The sequence below is a fragment of the Dasypus novemcinctus genome, chromosome 21, assembly GCF_030445035.2.
Source record: "Dasypus novemcinctus isolate mDasNov1 chromosome 21, mDasNov1.1.hap2, whole genome shotgun sequence".
Taxonomy (NCBI): domain Eukaryota; kingdom Metazoa; phylum Chordata; class Mammalia; order Cingulata; family Dasypodidae; genus Dasypus; species Dasypus novemcinctus.
Window position 1 is genome coordinate 27,871,227 of NC_080693.1, and position 27,973 is coordinate 27,899,199.

Sequence of the window (27,973 nt, forward strand, 5' to 3'; positions counted from 1 at the left end):
ATGGGAAACAGAAACAAACAAACCAAACTGCATTTCCAATGAATAACATAATCAGACTAAAAGAGGAGGGTGAAAAAATTTAATCCAAAGTAACTTTTGAACACAATATTTGGACTATATGCCCTTAAAGTAAAGACAAAAATATATATACTCTGAACATTGAACCCTAATTAGTAGGTTTCTTTTCTTGCAGAGGAATGGGTTGTAATTCAGAAACAAAATCTTGTACATTCTAAGATTGAATAAGTCAATGTATTACGGAAAATGGGAGTCAAGTTTCACAAAAAGGAGTTACAAATGTGGAAAGTATTGGATCGGAATTGGAATTGGATACATCTATGTGAACCCATGAGTTTTAATATAGACAGATATGTAGACAGGCAGACAGGAAGAAAGAAATGGATACAGATGTATGTAAGTGTGGTTCTGTATATGAATAAATGTGTATGTGTGTGTGTATATGCCCATAAATATGTACATCTATTTCCCAGCTCTATTTTCCAAGAGGGTCTAGAAATAATGACAGCCCAGTAATAATGAGCATATCTAGTAGCCAGAAATTGAGTTCTAAATATCAGTCTACCAGAGTTCCTTGGATAAATAGCTGATTCCAGGACTAGAACAGAGAATGAACAGGCTGAGCCTGGAATATATTTATGTGCCAAAGTGTGGTAAAGACTGATGGGATCATATCAAAGGGATATTGGAGCCGGCTTGCAGTTGCTCTCACTAGCCAAATCACAGACCATTTAAACGTCAAAATAAATATTTGAACATCAAAATAAATGATAGGAAAGGATTATAACCTATTGCATAAAGGGAGAATCTACAAATCCGCACTGATCTAACTTAGTAAATAAATAAAATGAAACAAAAGAGACAGGAAAGCTCTTCCTTAGAGAAGAAAATTAATTAATGAATGTAGAAAAAAGGATAAAATTAGAAAATCATTATTTGCCAACCATCATAATAAAAATTGATTCTGGTAAGAACCATCAATGATTGTTAAAACTAGTTGAGGGGAAGCAGCTGTGGCTCAATCAGTTGGGCTCCTGTCTACCATATGGGAGGCCCTGGGTTCACATCCCAGGGCCTTCTTGTGAAGGCAGGGTCATCTGCATGCTGCGGAGTGCCGCCCGGCCCGCAGGCACCGTGGAGTGCCACCCAGCCCACAAGCGCTGCAGAGAGCCAACTCGGCAAGGTGACAGAACAAAAAGGGAGGCAAGCAAAAAACGCAGAAGAGCGCAGCAACAGACACAGAGAGCAGACAGCAAGCAAGTCGCAAAGGGGGTAAGCGAGATAAATTAAAATAAATAAATACAGACACAGAAGAACGCACAGCAAATGGACACAGAGCAGAGAGCACGCAAAAAGCTGCAGGAGGGGGGTTAAAAAAAAACTAGTTGAGGGGGGAAAGGATATTTATGTAGTCTTGAATAAATTCCTTTTCATTGCAAAAGGTCAAAGAGTAACTTCACAATGGTCAAATCTGGCAGACACCACCTCAATCAGATGATGAAAGTTAACACTGCCAGTAATAGATTAATAGGCAGCATGAACCTCTAGTTTTGACGAACTGAGAACTCAACATTGCTTCATGGTTTTCCTGCCAAAAGTGTGTAACTTCAATCTAACTATGAGAAAACACCAGACAACCCAAATTGAAAGAAAATCCTCATATAATTGGACTATATGCTTCAAAAATGCCAATATCATGAAATACAAGGACAGGCTAAGAGTGTAAAGATAAGAGACTAAAGAGACATGACAACTGACTGTAATTCATGAGCTTAGATTTTCTTTTGCTATAAAGGACATGGCTGGGACAACTGAAAAAAATCTCATTAAGGTCTAGAGATTACATGATAGTACTATTTCAATGTTAATTTCCTGCTTTGGGCATTGTACTAAAGTTATTTAAGAGAATTTCTCATTTTTAGGAAATACACATACTTACAGGTAAAAGGGCATCATGTCTGCAACATACTCTTTTTTTTCTTTTTGAGGTTCCAGGGCCGAGGATGAACCCAGGACCTCATATATGGGAAGTTGGCTCCCCTGAGTTAGTTTTTTCATTTGTTTGTTTGCTACTTGTTTTTTTTTTTTCATTTTTAAGAGGCCCTAGGAACCGAATCCCCTACCTCCCATGTGGGAAGAAGGCGTTCAACCACTTGAGCCACATCAGCTCCCCACAACTGTTTTTTTTTTTTAATTAATTAATTAATTAATTTGTCTCCCCTTCCCCCCCCCAGTTGTCTGCTCTCTGTGTCCATTCACTGTGTGTTCTTCTGTGATCACTTCTATCCTTATCAGCGGCACCAGGAATCTGTGTTTTTTGTTGCTTCAACTTGTTGTGTCAGCTCTCCGTGTGTGCAGTGCCATTCTTGGGCAGGCTGCACTTTATTTTGCACTGGGCGACTCTCCTTATGGGACACACTCCTTGCATTTGGGGCTCCCCTACACAGGGAACACCCCTGCATGGCAGGGCACTCCTTGCGCACATCAGCACTGCGCATGGGCCAGCTCCACATGGGTCAAAGAGGCCAGGGGTTTGGACCACGGACCTCCCAAGTGGTAGGTGGACACCCTATCCATTGGGCCAAGTCCACTTCCCCTGTCTTTTTAATTATGAAAAGAAAAATAGTAACTTTACAGTGGAGAAACCTGGTATCACCTTAAACAAGTGATAAAAGCTAATATCTCCAGTAATGGGACAAGTATCATGTGCCTCCTATTACGATGCACTGAAATGACACAGCATCACTTCTATGATATGCCTGCCAAAAATGCATATTCTTGAAAGACTCAGAAAATAAAATGTATGTATGGGGTGAGGACGAATGAGTGTAAAGAGAGAGAAAAGAATGAGGGAAGAGGGGAAACGGACTTTGGCCCAGTGGTTAGGGCGTCTGTCTACCACATGGGAGGTCTGCGGTTCAAGCCCCGGGCCTCCTTGACCCGTGTGGAGCTGGCCCATGCGCAGTGCTGATGCGCGCAAGGAGTGCTGTGCCACACAGAGGTGACCCCACGTAGGGGAGCCCCACGCGCAAGGAGTGCACCTGTAAGGAGAGCCGCCCAGCGCGAAGGAGGGAGCAGCCTGCCCAGGAATGGCGCCGCCCACAATTCCCGTGCCGCTGACGACAACAGAAGCGGACAAAGAAACAAGACGCAGCATAAAGACACAGAAAACAGACAACCGGGGGAGGGGAGGGGAATTAAATAAATAAAAAATAAATAAAAATCTAAAAAAAAAAAAAAAAAAGAATGAGGGAAGAAGGAAAAGAAGGAAGGGAAATATAGTAAAATGTTAACATTTGTAAAATCTGAGAGACTACCCAATAATTCTGTGTGCTATTTTTGCAACTTTTCTGTCAGTCTGAAACTACGTATTTTTTTTAATTCTTAAACCACAATGAGATATTACTATACACTTACCACAATAGCTAAAATTAAAAAGACCACACCAAATGTTGGCAAAGATGTGAAGCAACTGGAGCTCTAATATATTGTCAGTAGCCAGTAAAATGGTACAACCACTATGTAAAAAACTCTGACAGTTTCTTATAAAAGTAAATATAGAGGAGCAGATGTGGCTCAAGCAGTTGGGCATCCACCTCCAATAGGGAGATCCCAGGTTCAGTTCCCAGTGCCTCCTAAAGGAGACAAGCAGAGACAATAAGCAGACAAAAGATAGAGCCATCTCAGGGGAGGGGGAAATAAATAAGTAAGTAAGTAAGTACGTAAAGTAAAGTAAAATAAAGTAAAGTAAAGTAAAGTAAAGTAAAATTTCCTGGATCTGGGTATCTGGGCAGAAGATACTTGGGTTAAAAAAATTTTTTTTTAAACTAAGTATCTATATACTCTATGATCCAGCAATTTTACTGCAAAGTATTTACCCAAAAGAAATGGAAATACACTCACAAAAAGATGTGTAAAAGAATGTTTACAGCAGCTTTATGTATAAGAGCCCCAACTGGAAACAGCCCAGGTATCCATCAGTTTGTAGAATGGATAAACAAACTGCAGCATACACAAACCATAGAATACAACTCAGTACTAAAAGTGGAACAACAAGGACAGACCTCAAAAACATTATACTAAGTGAAAGAAGGCTTACACAAACAATTACACACTCTATATGAACTCATTTATATGAAGTTCTAGAACAGGCAAAACAAATCGATGATGGAGAAAAACAGAATAGTGGTTGCCCTGGAGAAGAAGAATTTAGGGGTGGGTATTGACTGTGAAGGAGCAAAAAACAGCTTTCTGGGATGAAAGAAATGACCTGTATCCTAATAAGGTATGGGTGACACATGTGTTTATATTTGTCAAAACTCAGCAAATGTGTGCCTTTCATTACATACAAACTTCATATCAAAACAAAAGAAACTCTAAACAAAGATGGAACTCTAGCTAATATATGCATACAAGAGAAGTTGCAAGAAGATACTGATGTCTGCAATTTTCTTTGAAATGTGTCAAAATTAGATTGATAGATGATCTCTAAAGGGATGGATCAAAGGATTATGCAATGAAAACAAAAAAGAAATATTAGTGGAATCTAGGAGTTCACTGTAAAATTCTTCCAACTTTGCTAGATGTTTGCAATTTTTCATAATTATGTTAAGAGAAAAGACTTTGGGGACAACTGGGTGAAAGTCAACTAAAAACTGGTCATTGAATAATATGAAGGAATTACCTCTTGTTCATTTTCTCAAGTATTATGGTTAAGTAGAAGACATTATTTTTAGGAGAATTTTTCTAAAATATTCAAAGTAAAGTGCCATTATGTCTACAGCTTACTTTGAAATAGTTCTCCAAAAATTTAGATAGATGGACAGATGAATGAAAGGATGGATGGACAGATGGGTAAACAGAAAAATAGGGCAAATGTTAACTGTTGAATCTAGAAGGTGGCTTAAGTTTTCCTAAAAAAAAAAGAAAAAAAGTTTTCCTGCATTTATGGTTGAAATGTTTCCTAATAAAAATTTGAAAAAGAAAAAACTCACAAAACTACCTGGGTCTGAAGTTCCCTAGGATAAATCCTCCCATCTGGCTGGGCATCAGTTGCCAGGTGCACACAGGTTGAAGCTGCTCTGCCTGGCCCCATCACGTCAAGAGTGTAGAATAGTGAAAACCTAGTCCTCAGTCAACAGTTCTTCTCAAAGAGCATTGCCTAAAATGAAAGAGAGCCATTTTCAGACCAAGAGTATTAAGACAAAGGAAAAGAATAAACAAAACACAATGGCATGCTCGTAGAACAATATTCTAAGTAGCACCTAACAATCTCATACTAAAGAGTGAATGTGTAAGAAGTGTAAGTCAATTTCTTCCATTTATAAAATCAACCACTTTTTGGAGTTCTCGTTTCCAAAAGAACAAGGAATACTGACTGCTTCAATGGCAATCTCTTGGGCCCTTTCCATTTGATTTCAAATCTCAAGGTCTCTAATAGGATTTTATTCCAGAAATAACTCTGCTATGATAAACTAGTACTTCCCAGCAGAGCAGTTTTATGGACATATAGTTCACATTAGTAAATCCTAACCACTGGCCAACTGCAGTACGCCTCATTATCTCAGGTACCCAGAATGGACATAACTCCCAATGGCTCTAATTAAACCTGCTGGTTTTAGGTCTGGATCCTCCCATTAACTAGCCAAATAACCCCTCTAAATCCTTAGTTTCCCCACTCTTCCCCCCTCCCCCATCTATATACGAAATGAGATAAGAGATTTGGAAGTGTTCTGTAAGCAGTAAAGGGCTACTATAACCATATTTTTCCTCCCTCTGTTACAAATGTGGTGCTCATCATATACTGCATTGTCTCATATTGTTATTTACCTATTTCACAGGTATACGTCTCATCTTCCCAGCTAGACAAAGTTCCTGAGGGCAAGGGCCTTGTCTTGCTCTTCTATTTCCCACAACACAGTGCTTTGAGCATGGTGGGCAATAAACTTACTGAGTTTGGCTGAATTTTTGTCAACTGACTAGTTTTAAATGCACTGGGGACTTTGCTTTCTCAAGGAATCTTGTAGTAAATCATTTTTAATAAATGCAAGGTTGAGAGACTGGATCTGCTTAAAGACAGATACGTCTGGGGGGGAGGGAAGCAGCTGTCCAAGATTCCTTATTTCAAAGGCGGTTGAGACAGGATCAGAAATTTAACAGATGGGAAGAGGCACATAAGCAAGGCAATCCCAACTGGCTAGATACCAACACAGTTGAGGTGCTGGAGCCACAGAATGGAGCCTGCAGAAACAGGGCCAGGGGCATCTACAACTTTTCTGTGGTCAGCACTTTCCCCCTGGATGCTTCCATGTGTCAAAGACCGACTAATCCATTCTCTACCACCAAAAGCTAGGTGATCCCTACAGTTCCAGGATATCTTTGAGTGATGCTATACATACATACACAAACATACACACACTCACAAAGCCCAGGGACACCCACCCCCAAAACTTTTCCCCTATACATAGTCCAGGGACACCCCTCTCTCCTTGCAACCTATCCCTTCCCCATTGTTCCAGAAAACCTTCCAATGTGTTACCCTACATAACCTGGGACATCTCCACAAAGTCTCTCTCCCCCCCATCCTGAAGACACCCCTACAGTTTGTGTCTTCATCCAAAACCCTAAGACAAACCTCCCCCCAAATTGATCCTTCCCACAGAGCCCTAGGACCCACCCCCCCCCAAGTTGTTCCCTACAATCTGCCTTCCCCCACATAATTCTCTTGCAAATTGCCCCCCCTCAATTTGCCTTCAGACACTTCTGCAGCCTGTTTCCTCCCACTCTGTGGTAGATGATCTCCGAAATGGCCAAGGCCTGTTTCCTCCCTCACAACTGGGAGGATGTCCACAGCTTCAGGTACCTCCACTGTCATCCTTGTCCCTGACACTCCCAAAACATTCCCAGAGTCTCTTCCTTCTCCCACAGACCTTGAACAGCCCCATAACTTGGTCCCACCCCCATAAGTATGAGTCTCCCCCACAGCCTGTCTCTTCCCTGCCAGTCCCAGGATACTTCTACTTTCTGTATCCTCCCCTGCAGGCCCAGATTCCTCTGCGGACTGTCCCCTCACAGTCCCATTAGTTTTCTCTCCTGTAGACCCAGTCACCCACACTGCAGCAGGCATCCGCCCAGCCACAGGCACTCCCACAACTGCAAGCACTCCCAAAGACTGAGGCACCCTAAGGGTGTCAGGGACTGTTCCATTCTCTTGCCTCCTCCACAGGCCTGAGACACTTTCAGAGCCTGTCTCTCCCTCCACAGGCACAGGGACCCTGGCAGCAAAAGGCACCTCAGTAGCCTGGCTCCTTCCCCATATGCCTGAGACCTCCCCAGAGGTGGTGGCCCCTACCGCTGGCCCAGGGACACCAGCAGCCAGAGGAATCCCGACTGCCTGTCTTCTTCCCCACAAGCCCAAGGGACCCCCAGAGCATGGCTCCACTCCCACAGTTCCTGGCACTCCCGTGGCTGGGTGAAGCCCCTCAGCCATGGGTACCCCTGCAGTCTGTCTCCCGCGCAACAAGCTCGAGATGCCCCCAGAGCCAGTCTTTTTCCCCATGGGCCCAGGCATCCTGGCAGATACAGGCACCCCCATCGTTGTGGAACCCTTGGCACCTGCAGGTACTCCTGCAGTCTGTTTCCCTTCCCACAAGCCTGAGCCACCTTGGGAGCCAGTTTCCTCCTGTACAGGCCTAGGCGCCCTGGGAGCCACAGACACACCACCAGGTGTGAACCGCCTTGCAGCCACAGGCACTCTTGCCATTTGTCTCCTTTCTAACAAGCCTGAGAAACTCCCAGAGCCAGTCTCCAAACCCAGAGGACCAGGTACCCTAGGAGCGATGGGCACCTCGGCAGCCACAGGAATCCTGGCAGTCTGACTCCTTCCCCAGGACCCTGGGACACCCCCAGAACCATATTCCTCCCCCGCAAGCCCAGGCACCTCAGAAGCCACAGGAACCCTGGCTGCCACGGGAACCTTGAAAGCCTGTCTCCTCCCCCATGACCCTGGGAAAGCCCCAGAATTAGTATCTTCCTCAAAAGGTGGGGGCACCCCTGAAGCCATGGGTACCCCTGAAGACGTGGGTATTCTGGCAGCATGAACACTGTCCCACAGGTCCAAGACACTTCTAGTGTTGGTTTTCTGACCTGTGGGACCAGACACCCACACAGCAACAGGCACCCTACCAGACGCATGTACATCCACAGCTGTGGGTTCCCCTGGTGAGGCATGCCTGTGCTTAGGTATACCTGCTTTCTTAGGTATACCTGCTGTCTCAGGCGCCCCCAAAGTCTGTCTTCTCCCACACAAGTGTGAAATGTCCCCATAGCCAGTCTCTTGATCCACAGGCCCAGACAGCCCTAAAGCTGTAGGCACCAGAGCATCTTGCTCCCCCACAGCCTGCCTCCTTTCCCACCGGCTCTGGACACGTCCACAGCATGTCTCCTCCCCAGCAACGTCTGGTGCCGTGTCAGCTGCAGACACCCCCAGGGCCTGCTGCCTACCCCACAAGCCCAAGACGCCATCATAGCATGTCTCTTCTCCCATACCTCCTAGTACCACCACAGCCTGGGACGCCCGCACAGGCCGTTCTGTTCCCCACAGATTCTGGAGACTTCCACAGCCCATCTTCTCCTTCAAAGCCCCAGGTACTCCCGTAGCCTGTTTTATCCCCCACAGGCCCGGGATACCCCCAGAATCTAACTCCTGCTCATCAGGACCAGGCACCTCTGCATTCCATGCAGTGTACCGTGACCCTGGGTCATCTCCAGACCCTGTCTCTACCCACACAGCCTGCCCCCTTTCCCGGAATCCTGGGTCACCCCCACATGTGGCCTGCTCTTTAATAGCACAAGGCACCACTACAGGCTGTCCTATCCCCCACAGGCCAGGGATGCCCCCAGAGCCGATCTCCTCCACGACTTGTCTCCTCGGCCACAGGCCCAGGGTACCCGCAGAACTTCTCTTCTCCTCCACAGCTCTGGGTACCCCCACAGGGTGTCCCCTTCCTCGTAAGCCTGGAGTATCTCCATAGACTGCTTCTTCTGCCAGAGCCCCAGGCCCCTGCACTGACTGCCCTCTCACCGACAGACATGGAGTACCACAATCTATCTCTCCTTCCACAGCTCTGGGTAGCCCCACAGCCTCAAGCCACCCCATGGCCTGAGGCATCCCCATAGTCGGTCCTTTTCCCCAAGAGCCTGGAGAAACCCCAGAACCTATATTCTCCACAGTTCCAGGCACCTCTACAGCTTGTCCCCTCCACCACAGGCGAGGAGCAATCCCAGACCTTGTCTCCAGAGTCCCAGGAAAACCCACAACACGGGGAACCCTCACAGGCTGCTCCTGCCCATACAGGCCTGAGGCCCTCTCAGGGTCTGCCCCTAAGCCAAATGCTGTAGCTACTCGAGTGGCCTGGGGAACTGCCCTAGCCTGTCCTTTCATCCATGGTCCTGTGAGATGACCACGATTTGTCTCTACCCAGGAAGCCCGGCCAGGGATGCCCCTTTCAACTGGCCCCTCCCCTGCAGGCATGGCATACAGTTCAATTCTGCTTTCGTCCCCACATCCTGAAGCTGCCCTCATTGCCTGTACCTTCAACCAAAGTTCCAGAATGCTCTCGTGCCCCAGAGATCCGGGACGACCTCTTCCCTCGCAGCCCCGGGGACTCCCATAGTTTGTCTTCTCCTCCCCAGTCCGGGTCACCCACACAGACCCAGCAGGTCCCACCACCTCCGGCTCTGCCACAGCGCCGTTCACCCACACCGCCCCCGGAAAACTTACAGCCTCAACAGACCCTGCAGTCCGAGGTGTCCCCAAAGCCTCATTCGCCTCGGCTGTCTCCGCAGCTGGTCTCCTCCCCCATGGCCGCCCACACTCCTGCAGCCTTTCTGCACTCACACAGCGAGTCTCCCACACCGCCGACCTCGACCGGCGTCTTGCTCCAAGGTCTCCGGACGCCCCTGCAGCCCACCTCCTCCCCCATGGTCTCTGAATTCCTCGCCACGACCTCCCAGGCCCCACACAGGCAGAACGCAATGCCGCCGCTGGCTCGCCCCCGCGGAGCCGGGGCAAGGCCCCAGGGCCAGTCGCCTGGCTCATAGTTCCAGGTCAATTCCCTGCTTCCCCAACCTAGCCCCAGGGCCCTCTTTTTAACACCTCGCTTCCAGGGCTATCCCCAACACACACTCACACACTCAGATCCTGCCCTCGCGGTCTTCCTCTTCCGCCCCCCATCCCCACCTCCGTCGAGTTCCGGACGCCCGCCCCCCAGTCCCGGTCCCCCAGAAGCTTAGGCGAGAGAAGGTAAATTGGAGTGAGGTGCGGCGGAGCAGAAGGGGCGGCCCGGGGTCAGGGTCTCCTCTCCCTGAGGTCCATGACTCCTAACGAAGCTTCCCAGAATGCCCCCAGTTCCGGCCCGAGCCCACCTGGCCTGGGGCGCGGCGCTGTAAGGAGGTAGTCAAGGGGCCTCACTTAGACCTCGCTTCCGGCCGCTCGCCCAGTCGCCATAGCAATAGGCGCAGGGAAGCTTGGGAGCCGTTAAGGCTCCCGCACCACCTAAAGGTCCAGGTGTTTCAGGATGGCAGTTTTGCATCAGTATACTTGGGGTAGGGGGCAGGACTAGACTAGTGCGGAAGTCCGGGTTCGGGGGAAGCCGGAATGGAGCTACAAGAAAGTAGCTCTGAAGGATCCGAGAACCGAGACCAGAAAGGTGCTGCGGATGAGTTATGGCCTTCGAAAGACCCCGTACCTCCAATCTGTGCTGGCCTTAAGCTCCGCCTAGCTCCCCGCCCTTCCGGAGAAAACTTGTCCCCGCCCCACGTGGGGCCCAGCCCGGCAGCGGTCGAACCCCAGGACGTCTCCTGCAGTCCACCGCGAGATCCCGAGATGGCCCACTACGAGGAGGTGCGTGTGTCCGGCTTCGAGGAGTTCAATCAGGCCGTGGAACAACACAATGGCAAGACCATTTTCGCCTACTTTACAGGTTCTAAGGACGCTGGAGGGAAAAGCTGGTGCCCGGACTGTGTGCAGGGTGAGGCTGGGGCTCGGGGGCTGCTGTTCAGACGATGAGGCCACATCCAGAGATCGAGTTGGGAAGCGGGGAGGGAAGGGAGTGTTGGTCCCGAAGATCCGCGAAGCGACCTGAGCTCTCATTTTGACTGTTTCCCCTCTCCTGTTCCCTTCTCTTCTATTAAGTCCTTCCCCGCCCAAGAACGGTCTTTTTACCGTCAGTTCATTCGGACCCAAATAATCTTAGAACCTAGTTCTTCAAAACACGTATTTCACTTCCCCAATAAGATTAGTGTCTTAGGAGACACTCACTTGACTTGGTATCCCTTCCGGTAAGTTGCCAAATATTTATGCCCTTCATTTTTCTGAGGCTGTGGGGAGGGAGCTAGCAAAGAGGACGTGGACTTGGGTCCTTATTCCTACAGAGTCTGAGACCAGTAGAAAACACCTGACTCCTCAGTTAACTTCGGGTTAAAGTCTGATTACTTACTAAGACTGAGGAGGGGGAGGGAGGGCTGTTTATTGGCGCTTAACAGGTTATAGAGTTAATGTGTAATTTTATATCGACTTTTTTTTTTTTTTTAAAGCGGAACCAGTCGTACGAGAGGGGCTGAAGCACGTTAGCGAAGGATGTGTGTTCATCTACTGCCAAGTAGGAGAAAGACCTTAGTAAGTGGCAATATAATGCTATATTTCTCAGACAGGCACTAGACTCCTGAAAACTTAGGCTGGAAGAGCTTTGATTCAGGTTCTGTGTTCTAAGGTAATGCTGGATAAGTCTAACAGTTAGAAATTAATAAATACAAGTTATAAAACACAAAATTCCAGCCACTTGTATTAAATAAGGGTAATTCAATGAATTTGGCCTGGTTCAGATCTTAATTCGCTTTACATTTATTTTATATCTTAGTCACACTTTTAATAAGAATTCTGCACAGGGTAATAGGTAAATTATAGTCAAGATTTTTTAAATATAACAAAAATGATGACTGCTAAAAGACTAAGTATAAGGATATATCAGATATTAAGCAAACTGTAAAGAAACTACGTAAAATTTTTCCATGATCACTTTTTCTTTTCGGAATAGTTGGAAAGACCCAAATAATGACTTCAGAAAAAACCTGAAAGTAACTGCAGTGCCTACACTTCTTAAATATGGAACAGTGAGTATTTTTGTTTAAATATTTAGGGGCTATAATTATTCCCTACACCTTGTCAAAACTGTCTTTTAACTTGTTCTGTATTCAAATTTGAAAAGTTCTTGCCATTTCATCCCAAACATCACATCCCTGTTCAGAGTGCATTAAAAATCTATGACCTGGCTTTCCATCCTTTTGGCTATTTCCAGTAAACTATCAATAATGCAGAATATTTAAATATTAGAACTATCTCATGGCTTTTTTTTTTTTTTTTTTTTTTTTTTGAGGTATTGGGGCTGGGGATTTAACCTGGGATCTCTGATATCGGAAGCCAGCACTCAAATACAGAGCCATATTGGCTCCCTTGAGTTGGTTTTCTCCGTTTCTTTGCTTGTTAATTTTTGCCTTTTTTTTTGGGGGGGGGGGCGGGGTGTAGCAGGAACCAAACCAGGACTTCCCATATGGGAAGCAGGCACTCAACTGTTTTGAGGCACATCCACTCACTTGGCTTTTTTTTTTTTTAAGCCATTTTCAAATAAATTTTTAAAACCTCTATAAGCAGTTCTCAAGAAAGTTGGTTGACTCATTATTCCTTAAAACACCAGCGTCAATGGTTGTTTCCCTTAGTCCATAATTCTGGTTGAAAAGAAAGGATACTTCTAAGTTTAGTCATACCCCTGGTATTCCATAAAGAATAAAGAGTTGAAGGGAAGGGGGTGGCATGGGCATGCTGTCTCCTGTTTTGAGTGCATGGGGCTTCTTGATTATTTGGGGTTTAAATCCTTTGAGCCAAGTATTTTAATGATTCTTCTTGAGGCAAATATTTTAACTATTTCATAAAACTTGTTACAACCAGTTGATAGTTTCTGAATGGATGGGATTATTTCTTTCAAAAATTGGTATCATTCAAGGTAGAAAACCCCACTCTGCTCTCAACAACACTTTGTCGCAGTGGGATAAGATTTGACCATTCTTCTCTTACAGCCTCAAAAATTGGTAGAATCTGAGTGTCTTCAGGCCAGCCTCGTGGAGATGCTATTCTCTGAAGATTAAGAATTGATGATGGCAATTGTACGTTGATATCCTGACCTTGCTATAGTTTAAACATACTACCTTTGAATTCGTGTTGGCAATAAATAATGTTTTTTTTAAAAAAAAAAAAAACCCTAACATGTCTAAACAAGAGTGCTATTAAAAGTTCTCATTAACTCAGTTTGCTTGTAATATATGGTTATCTTTAAGATATGGATAAAATTCAAGACTAGCAGTAATAACTAAAAGGAATGTATTATTGGAGATGACAGAAATATCTAAAAAACCCTAATATTGCAGTACACAACATCCAGCTTTCTAAGACCTTTTACCTATTCTATGAATCTGCACAGCAACTGATATTCCTATTGGCTTTAGAATGTAGAATTTAACCTCACCACTGAAGGGAAGCATGGCACATCTAATCCAGCCTCTGCTTAATCCATGCAGTTTGTTTTGCAGCTGTCTGAATGTGCTGCACTTGAGAGTGGGAACTAAAAAAAATATATAACTGCATAACATGAAGAATCCAGCCCCCGAGTCAGTCCCACTAATTCTCCAAATTACTAGCTATGTAACCATAGGAAAGTTCCTTAACCTGTCTAAACCTCAATCAACAAGGTTTGTTCTAAAAAATGTCAGTTTTCCCAAGAATGAGCATAAATGCTTGAGGCACCACATCTTTGTTCCAGCCTAAGGTCAAGTCTAATTAGTAGTTCACCAGTCTTCTCCCAGCCACCACTAAGTAGGTCAGTGACACACCAATGACTTCTTCCTTAAAGCTATCTCGCAAAACAACTGGAGATAATAGGTAGGTCCTCCTCTCTCCAGAATTTAGAAACTTTAAGCAACTCTTGTTCCACAGTTTAAAGAAGCCATATGCTCTATTCTTTTCCTTCAGTAGATAAAAGGGTGGAGTAGCTGATCCAGAGACAATGAGGTTCCAGGAAATGGTTTTATCCCATCCTTCACTGTCTCCTTAAATTAATCTAAAGCATCTAACAGTTGTTTTTATTTAGATGACTGTATTATATATTAATAAAAAATTTACAAAACCACAGGGAAAGTAGAACAATTGCGGTTTAACAGAAATAATCTATTAACAATAACAGTTGAATTAAATAGCACACTAAAAGCTCTAGGTGCTACCACAACAAATGTAGGTAAAAGTGTCTTTTGTCTTCACTGTACAGAAGAAATATAATATATACATGTCTTAAGAGCCTGGTCTGTTTCCAGCTTGTCATTTTCCTGATGTGTTATTTTGCTGTTGCTGTTCTGCCAGGGCTTGTTGAAGGCGCATCCGTTTCCGAGAATAGTGCTGCCAGTGCAGAATTTGCTGTTCATCAATAAATTTCGCACACTGGGCATTCACCAACTCCTTGCGGAAGTGTTCATACTGAAGCAGTTCTAACATGTGTAAACACTGAGGGTACCTGGGTTTAAGTTATAAGTTAAGAATCGACATAATTTAAGTCAGTAAGTCAAGCTCTAATTCAGTTACTTAAAAATGATCTTGTATCCTACCATTTCTATAAATTAAGTTAGTATTTTGGTGATATTTTTTTCCTGTTTATACAGAGAAACTAGTCATCAAAATTTTCAAAAGTGAGAAAATTTAAGTTGAAAAAGATTAAATAACTTTTGTCCAAGGCCATACATAACTGATGAGCAGAGTCATTATTTGGGGCCAAATGGTGCTATTCTAGATTTCTAAGATAAGAACATGAACAAACATTTTTATCTTAGTAATTAAATATTGGTTTTCCATCAATAGTGGTAAAAAGACAAGTCTTATTTCAAAGTGAGTCAATTTCAAAAAGAATTGCATAAATAGTGTGTACTCTAGTTTTCCACAGTGATACAGCTATTCTGAACTTTATGTATACTATAGGACTGAACAAATAAGTAAGTATAATGTGGCTAAAGAGAGCCAGATATCTGGCCATCAGAAAAGAAGTTACAGATATGAAAAGAGAGTTTGGCTAGAATGAACCCTGTGTTGTTGAGGTGGAATTGAAAACATCAGTGTGAACTCATGGCTTTTAAAACATACAAACACTTAAAGAAATATAGACACACACATCTAGTCTTACCTGCTCAGACAGCCTAGCAGCAATGACACTTAGTGTACAGATCATTGCTTTTAAATATCATTTTCCAGGGTTCCTTGAAGAAATGGCTGATTCCAGGGCTAAGGTCAGGAAAGTACAAGTGAGCCTGGAATATTACGCAGTGCCAAAAAGAAAAAAAATGCCCAGAAAATGATGAAGTGCTCAGTAATTAGAGCAAGAAATACATACCTGGAATACTTAGAGCAAGAGAATATATAATTATAACCCATAACACAAAATAATCCAAGACTCCATACTGATATAAATAAATCAAGGACAAGGAAATGGTCTGCCTTACAATAGAATTCCAACTAATGTAGAAGAAATGATGGTTTTAGAAGATCACCACAGTAAAAATTGCAGGCAAGAATCTTCAATCAATGATAAAATTAGAAGGCAAAAGTATGATATAAAACAAGATATTTACGTAGACCACAAGATACTTATTAAATACAATGGGGGGAAAAGTATCCTGAGAGTGGAGAACTCTGGCAGCCACTATCCTAATCTAGTGATCAAAGTAGTGGGACAAATCAATTTCATGGGACCCCTGACCAACTATACCAAGACAGATCCATCTCTTCTGCGTCAAGATCATGAAAGCCAAAAAGACTGAGGAACTGAGATTAAAAGAGACTAAGAAAACAACTAAATGCAACATATGTTCCTAGACTGAATACTGTATCATATATAGGATTATCAGTGAAGACAATGGCAAAATTTAAATGAGGTCTGTAGATTAGATAAAAACATAATGTCCTGGTTCTGAAAACTACTGTGGTTATATAAATGGTTTTTGGAGAGTCGAGGTGAAGAATAGACAGGAATTCTCTATTTTTACAACTTTTTTAAAGTGAATGAAAAGTTAAATAAAATTTAAGTGAGTAATCAAAAATAATTTGAGCAAGTAAATAATAGAGTATATAAAGCAAAAATCATACAAGTGGTATGCAAATAAAGTATGGGAAACAGTATACTAGAGCAGTGCTTCTCAGACCTTGATGTGCATATGAAACACTTGGGGAATCTTCTTAAAATGCAGACTCTGATTTAGTGGGTCTGGGGGTAGGGTCTGAGGTTTGCATTTCTAATAAACTCCAAGTGATGCCAATGCTGCTGGTGTGAGGACCATCTCCCATGCTGTCTTCGCAAGATATTAAAGGTTTGCTGCCTACACTCCAAAGATAAAAAGTTGCTTGTAATTGCTGTTAACTTAGCCGAGAATATTCTACTCACACCTGCCCGGTCTAATTCCTTTTCATGAGGATATGAAAGGAATTAGAATTAAAAAGACCTGGGTTTGAGTTCCAACTCTGTCATTACAAGCTGGGTCACTTTGAACAAGATACTTAACCTCCCTTAAGCTCAGTTTCATCTGCAAAATAAGTTAACATGACAACCAGGAGAATGTGATCTCAAGTAGCATGAAGTCAATAATTGACATTTGAACATGCAGTGATCATTTATTATATCAAATTTGTAGAAGACTGAATGCTCAGAACATTAGATGGCACAGCAAGGAATTATACATATTCTCCAAGAGGCTACAACGATAGCCTTTAAACGAACAAGATGAAACAGAAGATGTATGAAAGGAAAGTTTTGCATTTAATTTTAAAACAGTAAAATATGAATGGAGAACTCAATTAACAGCATTGATGTAAGAAATGAAAGGTTTTAGTTGAAAGTGCCCAGCAAGTCAACCATGTGCGCGCGCACATGCGCGTGTACACACACAGTAACGTAAACTTTACCTGAATAAAAGTGTAATGTCCACGTAAAGAAAAATGCCAAATAAGTCCACAATACCCTGCCCACATCTAAAGGGCTGTGTTTAGTTCCTGGCTGAATAGGTGTAAGGCATAACTGCCAAATACCCAAATGGGGGCTCTGGTACTTGTTAGGAGTCTGGAAGCCATGACACTTGAGAAACCGCTGAAGGTAACTGAGAAAAACATACAAGAGAGACAATATAGTCCAAGTAGTGAGGCTGCCAAATGGTAGAAAGTATCTAGAAGAGGCAACTGCTCCTCAGCTCAGTGAGTCACTGACCTCATTGAAGACCTGGGGTTAAAGAGTAGCTGGAAATCAGGATTATATGAAGTCTCCAATTTTAAATGTTGACAACTATTTACAAAGTTTAAAATCTTATGTAGACTGAATGAAAACCACAGTCAATTTGCAACCTCTGCTGAATTTAAATATCTGAAGGGCTGTTGTTTGCCAAGAGGGCACAGCCTGGGTTCAGGAATAATCCAGACACAAAACTGAGACTAATGGATTGAAGCTATGTGTTATCACAATATACAGAAGAACTTTCTAATGACTGTATCTGGTCAATAAGGAATTAGCTATCCCTTAATAGACTAACACTGGACATCTCCAGAGTAAAGATGATTTCTCTGTAATGTTGCAGGAGAGACTGAACTTGATGGTTTCTCCCAACACTGAGTCTGTCAATCTACATATAACATGCTGCAATCCAATTAAAAAGTCTTTTCTTTGGAGTATTACATAAAGAGTTGTTTATGAAGAGCAAGTAAGGTACAAAGAGTCCCACAGGAAGCTGGAGGTCATGGGCTTCACCAATCAGCTGTTACTGGGCATACATCAAATAAAAAGTGAGTTTGAAACATTTTCCTCTCAAACTTGTGTTGGTTTAAAAAAGAAAAAGAATTCACTATTATTTTGGTTACCTGGTTAAGAAAAAGCAGAGGCATGCATTCAAGGTTATTTTTACCATTGAAAGGGAACAGGTTTGTGGTTATAATATGCCAGAAGTGTCTGTTGCATAACCTGAATGGTCAATAAATCAATTATTTACACACACACACCCAAGAAAGGTGACGTCTTCCAGGAAACCCTCAGCCTATGGCTACATCATAATATTTATGGTGTGTTCCCTGGGGTCAGAAACCCAGGGATATGGGGTGAGAGTTCCAAGATAAGGTCAGACAAGAAGAGGCCAGGTGGAAAGTGGACTTGGCCCAGTGGATACGGCATCCACCTACCACATGGGAGGTCCGCGGTTCAAACCCTGGGCCTCCTTGACCCATGTGGAGCTGGCCCATGCGCAGTGCTGATGCGCACAAGGAGTGCCCTGCCATGCAGGGGTGTCCCTGCGTAGGGGAGGGAGCCCCACGCGCAAGGAGTGTGCCCCGTAAGGAGAGCCGCCCAGCGCGAAAGAAAGTACAGCCTGCCCAAGAATGGCGCTGCTCACATGGAGAGCTGACACAAGATGACACAACAAAAAGAAACAGATTCCTGGTACCACTGACAAGAATGCGAGCGGACACAGAAGAACACACAGTGAATGGACACAAAGAGCAGACAACTGGGGGGAGGGGGGAATAAATAAATCTTTAAAAAAAAGAAGAGGCCAGGTATAGGAACTTAAACCAGAAAAGAGAATAGATTTTATTCTGTAAGCAATGGAAAGTTATTAAAAGGTTCTAAGCAAGAAAACAATATGTTCTGATTTATGTTTCTAAGAGATCAAGTTGGCTTCTGGGTAGAAAATACTGTTTTGCTTTGCTTGATTTGAGGTAGAGGGAGGTAAGAATGGAAGCAGGGATAACCAGAAAATAATCCAAGTTTTAGAGATGAGGGTGTGTTATAGTAAGATGGTGGCAACTAAAAGAAGTAGAAAAATGCAAAATATTTTTTTTTCAATGTGAAACTAAGAAGTCTGTTAAATATCAGTGTTTTGTAGTATAATAAAATATATACACACATATTTAGGATTATAAAAATTAAACTTACTTTAGATACTTGGCATATTCTGGTTCTTTCCAGTAAAGCAAGTACTTAAGATAATTAACAAAAGCTTTGTCTTTGAAGTAACCTCTTTGGGCAAGAACTGAAAGGCACAAAAAATAAAAATAAAAAAACACATCTGTAGGTCAAACCAATCCTTGGACACTGGTTTGTGACCCCTGATATAAAGAATCTATTTACAAAACATCACCACCAACACACAATGAATTCAAAACACAAGTTCCAGTTTGCTCAATTATATCCATATAGCAGTATAAGTATAGCAGTAATTCTACTCAATTTAGTAGAGAAGGTATAAAATTAGGTTTATGAATTCCACCTTTTCTGTCAGAACTCAATATCAACTATTCAATTTAATGAGGTGCTCAACAACTTACAATTAAGGTAATTTGGGTTGGCTAAACACTGTACAAATTCCAACTCCAGCTGAAACCGAAGTCGATTTCCAGCATCATCTAGGAGAGAAGACAGCAAAAATCACCCAAAAAAAACCCTCACTCTATATAATACTGATTTGAAGGGTGAAAAAAAAAACAGCAGTAGAGAAACCTAATGCTGAGATATATTTCTGTATAAAGAAAAAGGGAATGTGATGGTTTCCTCAAATTGGATGTTCAAAGAGATATATATCTTCCTTAGAAGTCTAAGAAAAGTAGAAATCTGACTAAAAGAAATTAGGTTTCTCCAAAGTCAAAGCGAAGTCAGCAAAGAGGAATCCACGTGAGGCAACTATGTAGGGACTTCAGTGATTATCCGAGTAGATTGTAAAACTGCGCCTTTCCCTTTTTTGATAAAACGGTTTAAAAACAATTGTTAACAGTGCTTAAGTTAAACAAAAGCTAAATGACTGCTATATCAATCTGGAAAAATGTAGAATGCAAGCTGAAAAAGAAACTACGGAGTGTTGTGAAAGATCACAGAGCTTGTACATATGTGAGAAGCATCAACAGCAGAATAAACAAGTAGTGCGTCGACGATATTTCAAACTTATGCAAGCTCATTTGAGACTCAGAAAACTAATGGAGGAGGAGACATTTTAAGATCCAAGCCCTCTCAGTTTCGCCCACTTCGGGGAAGCTGTGGGGTCGGCGCTTGAACAGCTAGTAAGGAGACAAGATTTGCGAACAAACGAAACTCTGAAAAGGCAGTATCGCCTTGGCCTTTCTAGGCGCTATAAGGATCATCGCCCCTCCTTTCCGAACTTTAATCCTGCGGGGAGTTAGGCCTGGAAGGAGGCCCAGGGGAACGGGAGGTGTCTGGACAGGTTAGATTCTATTTGCGAAGACTCGAGGCTCAGAGCGCCACTTACCAGTCTCCATAGCGACGGCAGCGGCCATAACAAGCAAAGACACTAAAGAGCCACCAGCCCAACAAAGCAACCGCGCAGAGTAGTTGGAGAGATTCCGGAAGCCACAGCATCGCCTTCCCGTCGCGGTGCAGTGTGGGATACGGGGCCGGGCCGAGCCGCCGTACGAGGCGGGCGGCCCCGCCCATCCCCATCTCGCCCCGCCCCCGGCCCCACCCCGCCGGCTCCGACAGGGAGGGGTGGAGGTGCGGGAGCCGAGCCCGAGCCCGCCAGGCGTCGCCCGCGGGAGTGCTCGTGAGGAGGGCGTAGTGTTTTGAAGGGAGATTTCAGGCCCGCACAGCGCCGTCGTGCTTCCACGCCATCATGGCGTGGTATTCTTGCCTGTGACAGCATCGGAGCCTTTCGCCATTGTGCTTGCATGATGTAACGCGTCGTTATGACGCCATTCCTTACCAGGGACACTGTGACGTAGCACACAGACGTTGGGCTGTGGGGCCTCCCGACGCCTCACTGGCCCCCTGCGCACCCCCGAATGGCCTCGCCCCTTCGGGGAAAGCCCTCTCCGCCCCGAGGGGATACTGCCCGCTACAAGGAGACCTCGACGGTCCGCGTGGAGACGTCGTCCCACCGCGTGGAGACGTCCTCGCGTCAGGTGCGAACGTCCTCCCGTCAGGTGGAGACCTCGCAGCGCCGCCGCGAGGAGCCCTCCCTTTCCCCCTCCGGGAAGCGGCTCCCTCGCGTCCTGGAGGCGTCCTCCCAGCTTGTGGAAACCACTTCGCAGCGCACGGAAGCGTCCTCCCGCCAGGTCAGGGTCTCGTCTCTGCGCGTGGAGACGTCTCTTCGCCGGGAGAGCCCGCCCCGGCGGGACAAGCCGGCAGCCCGCCAGGATGTGAAGACGACGCGATGAAACGCTTCCCGGAGGCCGCCGGAAGGGAGCATGGCCCTTAGCCAGGCGGAATTGCCGCGGGTTCCCAGCCAGTCGGCTGCCTGCCGGGTGGACCAGTCATCCTTGGTTCCATGGAAACGGCGCATAAATCAATGCCAAGGAGGCACGCGGCGGTTTCTGGACTTGGCCGACATTGACCATGAAACACTCTGCTCTTGACCCAATGATCTATTTTAATTTGAAGCCAGCACAAAAAGTTGTCCAGCCTGTGACATTGTAGAAATTGGACTGGGTGGACAGAGAGGCTGTTTGAGCTACTGAGCCAGGTGAGTTTTTGTATTCATGCCCAACTGATAAAGACCTTCACAACTTGAAGTATGAAATCATGATCAGTGGAAGATTATATGCCTGCTAAAAACCTGAGAGGTGGGGAACAGACTTTCATAAATTAATTAATTGACCTTTGTTTATGTTTCAAAATAACTGGTTAATTACTTTCTTCATTCTAAGTCCTTGTACATAGTACCCGCCCCAAATGTCAATAACGCCATGGTTGAGTAATCCTGATGTAGGGAACAAGAGAGGAGGTAGGGAAACTAGTTAGGAGGGTAATACCGGGGCCCAGCAAGAGATGATAATGGTTTCTACTAGGGTAGCAGAAATGGAGCTAGAAAGAAGTGAACAGACTAGGGATGTGTTTTAGAGGCAGAGCTGATATGGCTTGATGAATTGGGTATGGAAGGTAAGGGAAAGAGGAATAGAAGAGTCAAGGATGACTTCTAAGTTTTGATTTGAGCAATATGGTAGATGATGGTGCCACTTACTGAGATAAGAACACTGGGAGAGGCAGGTTAGGAGGGAAAATCAGTTGTTTTGACCATGTTGAGTTTGAGACACATAATATCCAAGTGGAAACATTGAACAGCAATTGAATACATGAGAGAGATGACATTGGAAATAAAAAGTGTGGGGTCATCAGTATATAAGTGGTACTTAAAACCAAGAAATTCTGTGATATCTGTGCATTGCTCTGCTTCCAGTAGCTGTCCTCCTCATTTGCTGCGGCCTGAATGCACTTGAGGCCTTGTTCTTCAGAGAGAATCAGCAAGCTGAAGCACTTCTTCCTTCTCATTCCCACAGGACCTAACTTGACCTGCCTAATTTTCCCTTGCTTATAGTCCATTAGCAGCCACCAGTGAGGGAGGGTGTTCGTACTAAAATGTTAGACAAATGCTTCACAAAGCTTGCCTTTCACAAGCAATGTTATTACCCTGTTACTGGGAAGAAGGTCTTAAAGCAATTTCTAATAGTTTAAGCCTATTGTTTTCTTTCTTGTTTTGCATGGGTAGTTCTAGTCCATCCTCATGCCAAACAACAGCACTAGTTTTAAAACAGGGCAGTTTTGTCCTCCCGGGGAACTTGACACTGTCTGGAGGTATTTTTGTCTACAACTTGTCGGGGAAGGGAGGCAGAGGCGTGCTCCTAGCATCCAATGCGTGGAGGCCAGGAATGCCCCTAAACTTACTACAAGGCACAGGACAGCCCTCCATAGCAAAGAATTCCTCATGCCAAAATGTCAATAGTGAGGAGGTTGAGAAGCCATGAAGATTCTAGCAGCTTTGGAAAGATGGGGCATGGTCCTTTAGGAATCACCCTACTTTCTCAGAGCAAATTGTGGTGAAGCCTAAGAAACATGGTTGGGAAAAGGTTAGAGCTAGTGACCTCTGGTGCAGGAGCACGCAGAGGAGAGAGATGTGATGCTCTTTTGAAGAGTAATATCTGTGGACAGAAAGTTCCATCCAGTAAGCCGTAAGTGACCTTGGCAATGTGACCACATTGTGAGGTAGGGTACTTGCTATATTGTTAGGCACTGTGTTAAGTCATTGCCCACATTCTTTCATTTAATTTCAGAGATGTGCACTGGGCTATCCGATGGTGGAGGGGCTCAGGCCAGGAGAAGTGTTTTAAAACTCCTGAGGTTAATCTAATGTTTCTGCCTCATAACACATTTGCTTAAAATAATAATTAGTCTTTGGAATTTTAGTCCTGGATGAACTTACTTTTTAACATGCCAGACCATTTGCCTTATATAAACACTCTCTTAATCAGTGGTTTTTAAGTTAACATTCATATGATCAACAGTACTAAGCTGAGTACTTGAGGGGTACCTCTACTTATCTCCAAAATTCTCTTTCTATGCAGTTCTTTCATATTTGGGGTGTTAGCTGCCTCAGCCTCCCTGGACTCCCAACTGTAACCCCTCGTGTCAGAAATACTGCTGAGCTATCAGGGTCACCCTCCCTGCACCGTAATCTGAAAGCTTTCTCCCAACAGTTAAAGACAATCATAGGGCTCAATTCATTTGGTTTTTCTTTGTATGGAGGTGGAAGTACCAGGGATTTAACCCAGGACTTCATTCATGGGAAGCAGACTCAAACACTGAGCTATACCCACTCCCCTATTTCTTATCTGTAAGGGATCACTGCTTTTCATTGCCTGAGGGCCAATCGTTTCATATGCTTTGTCTTATTTTTCAGTTATTTCCAGCAGGAGAGTAAATCCAGTACTGTTACTCTTTCCTAGTCAGAAGGCTTCTCCTGATTATGTAATGTATTTTGTTGGAGAGTAACTTTACACTTTAGCCTTTACATAGCAGAGTGTTCAGATGGGGCTGTAACTGAATTAATGGAGTAATTATCATATCCTAGAGATGGATATTGTATCTATTTCCCAGAGATGGATACAATGATAGAACTTTGTGTCTGTCTTTTTGAGGGAGATGGTAATAGCATCTGTATTTGTCTGAGGAATAGTTATATCGTATTAGGTAGAGACAATGTAGTTTTCTGGAATAGAAGTTTAAATATAAATGCTGATCAACCAGTGGTATAGACTGTGCCTGTTATGTGATTGTCCCTCAGCGCCAAACCCAGCCTCCTATATTCAGTGGCTAGGACTTAGCAAACCTTATTTCTGCTTTGCCACTGAGTCCATGTTGAGTTTTGCCAGTAGGGGGCACTAGAGGAAGCCTGCTTCCTTTGGGCTTCCAGCTTCCTGATGGTTGTGTAAGCGTCATACCAGCAACACTTTTTCACCCTGGCAGCAGCCGTGCCATCCCACAGCAGTAACTGAATCCATTTTGCAATTTTCTGGTATTTAAAGAACCAGCGTTATTGCACTCCACAGCGATGCCAGCTCTAGTTGGCCAGCGCCCCTGCTCATAGGTCTGGATCCCAAGCCCTGCAGCCCCCTCCTCCAAGCCCAGAGATACCACCACCACCTGAGAAGCACCTCTTCAGAGGGCTGTTTTAGCTCCATGGGGTGCCTTTTCCAAGTTTCTCAGATTTAATCATTTCAATCTCTTTCCTGTCTACTGCTGCAGTAGAGAATCTTTCTATATGCTTATTACCTGTGCAGATTTCCTTCTCTGTGAATTGCCAGTTCATAGCGTTTGTTCATTTTTCTTGTTTTTTCTTTCTCCTGTCGATTTTTGTTTCTTTAAATATTCTAAATAAAAAGTATTTCTCATTTATTTGTATTTCAAACATACTCTCAAAGTTTGTGGTTTACCTCCTTTTAAATTTTGATTTTTTTAAAAGATTTATTTATTTATTTAATTTCCCCCCCCTCCCCTGGTTGTCTGTTCTCTGTGTCTGTTTGCTGCGTCATCTTCTTTGTCTGCTTCTGTTGTGGTCAGCGGCACGGGAATCTGTGTTTCTTTTTGTTGCGTCATCTTGTTGTGTCAGCTTTCCATGTGGGCGGCGCCATTCTTAGGCAGGCTGTACTGTCTTTCGCACTAGGTGACTCTCCTTTTGGGGTGCACTCCTTGTGCGTGGGGCTCCCCTACACGGGGGACACCCCCGCGTGGCACAGCACTCCTTGTGTGCATCAGCACTGCGCATGGGCCAGCTCCACACGGGTCAAGGAGGCCTGGGGTTTGAACCGCGGACCTCCCATGTGGTAGACGGACGCCCTAACCACTGGGCCAAGTCCGCTTCCCATGTTTCTTTCTTAATAGACCCACCAGGAATGCCATCCTAATGGTTTTTGAGTTTCCAGCCAAAACATTTAGGTTGTCAAGTCAATTTAATGGGTCGCGACCAGCATTTTTAAATGAAGTAGAGTGTATTTCACTGTTAAAAAAAAAAGGAAAGAGAAAAGAAAAGCTTCAGGAAATTTAGTTATGATTCAGCTATCAAAGTTTTTATTCTAATCTTCTTGCAAGGGAATAGACTCGATTAGGCCAATTCAACAAGTACCTCTTAGTAAGGACATTTTACAGAAAAAGAGAATGGTTCGGTAATCAGTGTTAGACCAGATATAAGAAAAAAGGCCATTGAGTCCCTCCCAAGGCTGACATTAGCAGAGTGTATAGCTAGATTCTCAGAAAAAGCCTTAATCCCATTAAAATCCATCAGATAATTGCTTAAGCATCTATCAGAAATAGAAGTGCTTCCCAGGAAGAGGTTTGTGGCTTATATTCCCCAAATGTCCCTGTTAAGGCCCAGATGTAAGATAATTTTTTTTTTACAGTGGAAAAGTATGTTTCATGAAAACTTTTGTTTCATTATATATGTACTACATCTTGATGTAAACTGTATTTCTTACTGCACATCACTGTCAAAGACATTTGAAAAACACTGTGCTGTTCTTTAAAGCTGAAATCTGATCAAGGTCTCATGAATTCCAGAATCCCAAAACTAGACTTTGTCTGCAGGAAACCCCTCTATCTTTGCAAGTACCTGGGAAAGATTCTCCAGGATGTCATCATAAATTTACTTGCATGTCTTTCAGACTCAGGTCTGATTAGAGCTTTGTATATCCTAGAGCAGGTCTGCTTTTCGTCTCAGAAGATGTCGTTCACAAAAGTGTCCCAATACTAACATAAAATCTTTGAAAATCATCAATTCTATAGTATAATGTCTGTTTTTATTCATGAGGAAACTGAGGCCTGAGTGAAAGCATCTTGCTGCTTGCATTGCATTTGGCCCACCTGCAATGGCATGCCCTACCAATTCACCAGAACAGCAAAGATTTCACCAATGGGATTCCTATTTTAGTTGTCAGTGGCCTGCCCATGTTCCCCTTTAAAACGACCAGGAATGAGGGTTAAGTAATTGAATTGCTCTTTAATGTGTAATAATTTAGCAGATTTCTCTATCAGGTTCAGGGCCACTTTATCCATTAGGCATAAGAGGTTAACTCCTAGGGTCTGTGAGCTTTTCAAGAGCCTACAAAAATTGAGGCAGGTTAGTATAGGGAAAGGGAAGACTTGGGTCAAAGCTGAAGACCTATCAGACAACATGGCTGGCAGACCACATGGCCTTGAGACCCCACCCAGAAATCTCCTGAGGGATCCCCTGAGACCCAGGAATGAGAATATCATTTGGAACAAGAATCTCATTTGGAATGAGAATTCCTTTCAGGGTCAAGGGAAAGCCCTGGATATCCTCAAAAGGCCTCATCATTGGCCTCCTGAGAAATGCCAGGTGGGGCAACCAATCAGAAGAACAAACAGACTCAAAAGCCTTGACCTGGGGTTCCACATGCACAACTCACCCTGCAGTACACCTGCTGTCCATGCCAGAGCATGGACCATGTACTTTTCTTGTTTTCTTGTTTCTTAATAAACTCTTTACTCCCTTGCCTACACTATGGCATGTCCTTAAATTCTTTTATGCTACATAAGCCAAGAACCTAGGAACCCAGACACCAGAGTCATCCAGTAACAAAATGAGGCCTGAAAAATTCATTGACTCCAAAATATAAAAAGAAAACAACAAAAGCAAAATTTGTAAACCCTGATGTTACCAGATTTTATTTAGGTTCTTGACTTATGCTGCAGAAATGAATTTCAAGAGCATGTTGGGTGAGTTAGGCCAGTAATTTATTCAGATAGGGAGGGAAGAGAAATGGGAGATCAAGGGAGGGGGTTGAGAAGTGATAAAGCAGGCTGATTTACAGTCTACAATTTCCCTTTATAGGTTATAAATCCCCAGATTTACTTGCGTGGCCTCATGACAGAGAAAAAATGGTGAGAGCGGTGCTCTGAGGGCAGGACAGGTCCACAGGCGAGAGAGCACATGGGAGAGAGCACTCAGGCCTCATGTCTGCTTTATAAATTATTAATATTCCACCCCTTTGCTAATAGCAGGGGAGGGGTTCCAGCTGTTTGCTGTTTTGATTGATTATGGCACCTATCAATCGCCCAGTGAGGACCCAATGATAAAGTCCTTGGGGAATATCCAGGGCTTTTCCTGGCTTCTAGAAGAAGTCTTTGTTCTGGATAGCAGAATCTTGGGTGTGGGTGTCTTCCAGCAGCCATCTTGGGGTTATTGATGTTCACTTGGACTCTCTGCGGGGTTCCAGATTTATCTACTGATTCCGTATCTTACTAGCCTGCTTCACTGATGTGGGTACATTTTAATATATATGATATGATATGGACCAGGACCTCTAAAAACAAGAATATCTAGGACTAAGGTCTTAAAATGGCTCCACCAAGGTGACTGTAAACTGATATCTGGACCCTAATGAGATTATAAGATAAGACTTCTCTGCAAAAGAGATAAGAATGAGAACTTAGCACAGCATTTAGCCTAAGTGGCCAAGAAATAAGTTTCCTTTTTTCTATCCTATGGCCAGGCAACACATTTCTCCCCATCAACTGAGAAATGTTGGCAGTTCTGATCT

At 44.0% G+C, this 27,973-nt stretch overlaps 3 protein-coding genes and 1 non-coding gene across 11 annotated transcripts in view; 2 read left to right on the forward strand and 2 right to left on the reverse strand.

The window, feature by feature from the left end:
* KIAA0753 (KIAA0753 ortholog) overlaps positions 1-10,575 on the reverse strand; it is a 67,593-nt gene extending 57,018 nt beyond the window's left edge. For 4 of the 7 annotated variants that reach the window (XR_011646807.1, XR_011646806.1, XM_071210389.1 and 1 more), the window contains exons 1-2: positions 5,848-5,930; positions 5,021-5,179 (exon numbers count right to left, since the gene is read on the reverse strand). Coding sequence is in view for 2 of the 7 variants with exons in the window: in XM_071210389.1 (XP_071066490.1) it covers positions 5,021-5,113 (93 nt within the window). In the remaining 5 variants the exon portion in view is untranslated. Of the gene's footprint in view, positions 1-3,435; positions 3,654-5,020; positions 5,180-5,847; positions 10,236-10,443 lie in introns of those variants that run through there. The other 3 variants (XM_058283736.2, XR_011646805.1, XM_058283735.2) reach the window with 3 other exon arrangements.
* An 85-nt stretch (positions 10,576-10,660) lies between these two features.
* Positions 10,661-14,576, forward strand: TXNDC17 (thioredoxin domain containing 17). 2 transcript variants are annotated; one of them, XM_058283737.2, is made up of 5 exons: positions 10,661-11,048; positions 11,614-11,695; positions 12,114-12,189; positions 13,150-13,236; positions 14,483-14,576. In XM_058283737.2, exons 1-4 carry the CDS (start codon positions 10,676-10,678, stop codon positions 13,216-13,218), a joined length of 600 nt encoding a protein of 199 aa, XP_058139720.1. In that variant the 5' UTR covers positions 10,661-10,675; the 3' UTR covers positions 13,219-13,236; positions 14,483-14,576. The 2 variants fall into 2 exon arrangements, with proteins under 2 accessions (XP_058139720.1, XP_004455586.4); XM_004455529.5 differs by lacking the exon at positions 14,483-14,576 and having other exon boundaries at positions 13,150-13,377.
* MED31 (mediator complex subunit 31) lies at positions 14,261-20,530 on the reverse strand. The gene is made up of 4 exons (XM_004455528.5): positions 20,398-20,530; positions 19,466-19,543; positions 19,074-19,170; positions 14,261-14,633 (listed from the first exon to the last, which is right to left on the reverse strand). The coding sequence occupies exons 1-4, from the start codon at positions 20,423-20,425 to the stop codon at positions 14,441-14,443; spliced, it is 396 nt and encodes a 131-aa protein (XP_004455585.1). The 5' UTR covers positions 20,426-20,530; the 3' UTR covers positions 14,261-14,440.
* A 95-nt stretch (positions 20,531-20,625) lies between these two features.
* Positions 20,626-27,973, forward strand: part of LOC101420914 (uncharacterized) — a 90,195-nt gene continuing 82,847 nt past the window's right edge. The window contains exon 1 of the transcript XR_009182360.2: positions 20,626-21,606. This is a non-coding gene — a transcript (uncharacterized protein). The remainder of the gene's footprint in view (positions 21,607-27,973) is intronic.

Coding starts and splice junctions, on each gene's coding strand:
- MED31 (XM_004455528.5), bottom strand. CDS start 20,425: ATGGCCGCTGCCGTCGCTATGGAGACTG. Junction 19,544..20,397: donor TGCCGTCGCTATGGAGACTG/GTAAGTGGCGCT, acceptor CTTCTCTCCTAG/ATGATGCTGGAAATCGACTT. Junction 19,171..19,465: donor CAACCCAAATTACCTTAATT/GTAAGTTGTTGA, acceptor TGTGCCTTTCAG/TTCTTGCCCAAAGAGGTTAC.
- TXNDC17 (XM_058283737.2), top strand. CDS start 10,676: ATGGAGCTACAAGAAAGTAGCTCTGAAGGATCCGAGAACCGAGACCAG. Junction 11,696..12,113: donor CAAGTAGGAGAAAGACCTTA/GTAAGTGGCAAT, acceptor TTTTCGGAATAG/TTGGAAAGACCCAAATAATG. Junction 12,190..13,149: donor CACTTCTTAAATATGGAACA/GTGAGTATTTTT, acceptor CTTCTCTTACAG/CCTCAAAAATTGGTAGAATC.